Here is a 3,345-nt window from a genome sequence, read left to right on the forward strand (position 1 = left end):
GAGCCTGCCCAGCCCCCTGGCAGCCCCTCAGCGGCTGGCAGCCCACTCAAAGGCTCCCAGCCCACCGTCCTCCCCTTTCTCCAGAGACACTCAGTTTCAGTCCCTACAGACGGCATCTTGGTTTATATTCCTGTTACCAAGGCAACAGAGGGACACAAAGCCCTCAATTACCTTGGTCACATGACCCCACGTGGCAGGTTCCCCCTCCCTTCCCCATAGATAAGAACCCTTGGAGACAGTGTGGGCTTGGAGCACCCCATCCCCCAGCCCCCTTGGAACTGTGTCTTTATGTCAGCCCCCCACTCCAATACGCTCACCTCCCCCAGCACTCCCCCACCCTCAAAAAGGGCTCCGGGCCGTGGAGGAAATCCTCAGTGTGATCCACCAGAAGTGCTTCCGGTGTGAGGGTAGGCAGAGGTTGGCTGGGCCACCTCCCCACAAGCACCCAGGAGGCCTGCAGGGACCAGGCTGCCAAGCGGGCCTGGGCTGGAGCCCTTGGCTGGCTGGGGGCAGCAGAGGCAAGGACCCTGAATCTGGTAGGACTGGAGAGGAGAGGCCTGGTAAGGGCAGGGCTCAAGTCAGAACGGAGCCCTTCACCACAGACCCAAAGCCCAGTTCAAAGCCCTGCTGTGCAGATGGACAAAGCTGAGGGCCCAGGAGAGGGACAGTCTGCGGGCGGGTGACCCAGGCCAGTTTGGAAGGCCCCGTGTGACAAACTGCACCCTAAAAGGAAGCCCTGGGGGCAAGCTCAGCGCAGGCTGGAGCCACCCTAGCTGCAGGTTTCTCCAGTTCTGGAGGCAGATTTCAGACTGGGTGCGCATGAGCAAGCCCCCAGCGAGGTAACAGCTTTGGGAAATTCCTCGTGAACCCCTTGCCTCCATAACAGGTCCAGTGCTCTGCTGGCCCCTGGGGAGGTCAGGGAGACTGTCACCCCCACTGACTCCTTGCCCAGCACGCACCTTGGCTGTGGTTCTGAGACGGCTCAAAATCCGAATCTGAACTGGAGTCAGAGCTGGAGCTGGAATTGGATGGACTCGACTGGGCAGACTTCACCACATGGCAGGGCAGGGCGGGGCAGACAGGAAGAGAGAGAGGACAATAGTCAGCTTTCAGACTGAAGAGAAGAGAAGGAATGGATGGCCAAGCCCTTGGTGGCAGAGACAGCCAGGCAGAATGCACTAATGTGCACTCAACAGGTCACCAAGGTGCCAGCACCCTACAGACGTGGCCCCTCCCTGCCTCCTCTTCAGCTGCAAGACACAGCTGTCTGCATTCAAAACACAACCAAAGGCCTTTCTTATCTTCCTGAAGGACATTAAGTCTCCAGCCCTTGCCTGGTCCTCCTGCCTGCCTGGGCAGGAGGTCGGGGCTGAAGCAGGGGCTGGACAGCTTGTGTGGCTGTTCACGTGTGGGCCCTGCCCACTCCGGTAGGAGCACAGCTAGAAGGCTGAACAGGAAAGGGAGGTACCCCTCATCTCACAGCCCTGAGGCTGAGTAGTGACAAAAGCTGTCTCCTTGCCACTGGGTGCCCGAGGTGACAATGACCCAACATGTGGGTAGTGACATGGTAGACACGGTGAACTCGGGCGGCCCCACTGCACCAAGAGCCAGTCACACCCTCTCCTCCACCTCCTGTAGCCGGCCACTCAGACTCAGCCACCAGGGGGCAGTAAAAGCTCATACGGGGACTCCAGGCCCTGGAGACCAGGCGGTGAGACGACCTGCGGCCAGGGCATATCCCGCTCCAGAGGCCCGCATGGCCAAGGGACCTCTGCGCATGAGCCAGGATGGGGCGGTGTCTGCATTGGGCCCTCGGGAGAGAGAAATCGACAGGCTACAGGGCAGCAGAGTACAAGCTGGGCCTGGGGTGGGGCCAGTCTGGGCTCTGCTGGGCAGAAGGGCAGAGTCCACTGCTCAGAAAGTCCGCCGGCACGGAGTGCCCACGTGCCATCGGGAGATGTCTCGGGGACCTGAGCAGCCTGGCACCTGGGAGGGGCCGGGAGGCAGGCGGAAGCGCCAGCGGCGTCTCCTTGATCCTGGCTGAACCCCAGAAGACCCAGCAGCGTCTCCTTGATCCTGGCTGAACTCTGGCAGATAAGACCCCCAGAGGGGAGTCCCAGCTCCAGGAGACCCAGGAAGGCGCAATTCTCTCCTCTCAGCAGACCCAGAGAAGGAGTCGCTGTCCAGGGACGGACACTTATCGACTGAAGAGTGAAGGGTCCCCTCCCCTGGGGTCTGCCCCACCTAGCCTCCCAGAGCCACTGCCAACATACCCCACGGGAACCTTCACACTAGTTCCTGGGGACCCTCCAGGAAACCAGCCTGGATGGCCAGTGTCTGCTGGGTGGAGGCACCACAGGCCAGCATGAGCCCCAGCCCCAACCACGGACCTGAAGCCACACAGCCCTCCTGCACACAGACTCCTGAGTTCTTATTCTGGCTCGGGGTCCTCGCGTCTGAGCCTGACTTTTCACCAACTGACCAAGGCCCCACCTTTAAGCCTCAGCTTCCCCATCTACCCAAGAGCTGCCCTGATGGCCCTGCTAAGCATACGGAAGTCGAGGCAGGCTGGGAAGGGTGCAGGCTGGGGCAGGCCAGGCGGGCCCTTCAGCCACACACAGCCCTTTTCCTTCCACACGAATACAAGGGGTGGGATGCGCAAAGTGGGGCCTGAAAGTGGCTTCCGCCCCAAGAGCCTAACGGTTCCCAAGGGTCAGAGAGCCCTCAAGAGGCTGCTGTGAGCACTGCCGAGGCTCCGGGGCTCAGGACACACGGGGTGTCCAGAAGGACAGCAGAGGGCCTACTGTGCTCCCCATACTCTGGGGCCCGTGACTGAAGGGACCCCATGGCCAAGGAGACCACAGAGGAGCAGCCGGAGGAGCTGGGGTCCTGGCCCGACACACAGATGAGGAGCTGTGGCCCCTCTGCAGGCCGAGGGGGAGACTTGGGTTCCATGCAGGGTCAGGGTTTTCCGGCAGTGACACCATCAGCCTCCAGAGTGGGATGGCCTGAGATAGGCAAAGGAGGCTGGGGGGTGGGCTGGATCTGAAGGTCATCTCGCCTCCTTCACTGTGGACATTTGTCTCCCCAGGTCCCAGGTCAGGACGTGAGTCACCATCCAGCAGCCTCTGAGACCCCAGGGATCCTGCTGGAGGCCCAGGCCTCAGCTGCAGGATCTCAAACAGCCCGGACTCGTGGTCCACAAGTCTCTCAGCAAGCAGACCTGTCTCTTCAGCCAGGAGAAAACCCCAGGCTTCCCGAGCAATGCCAGCCTCAGGGCCCAGGCGGCCAAGGCTAGAGGTGCAGGTCTTCCACCCAGCCCACCTGAGCAGGTGGAGGGAGCAG

General features: G+C 61.6%; 1 protein-coding gene across 1 annotated transcript in view; it reads right to left on the bottom strand.

Moving 5' to 3' along the window:
- Nucleotides 1-3,345, bottom strand: part of MLLT1 (myeloid/lymphoid or mixed-lineage leukemia (trithorax homolog, Drosophila); translocated to, 1) — a 60,400-nt gene that overhangs the window by 6,248 nt on the left and 50,807 nt on the right. Inside the window, exon 7 of the mRNA XM_010828463.1 lies at nucleotides 932-1,047. Within this exon, the coding sequence (XP_010826765.1) occupies nucleotides 932-1,047 (116 nt within the window). The remainder of the gene's footprint in view (nucleotides 1-931; nucleotides 1,048-3,345) is intronic.

The sequence above is a fragment of the Bison bison genome, unplaced genomic scaffold (genome assembly GCF_000754665.1).
Source record: "Bison bison bison isolate TAMUID 2011002044 unplaced genomic scaffold, Bison_UMD1.0 scf7180017864492, whole genome shotgun sequence".
In the NCBI taxonomy this organism is placed as follows: domain Eukaryota; kingdom Metazoa; phylum Chordata; class Mammalia; order Artiodactyla; family Bovidae; genus Bison; species Bison bison.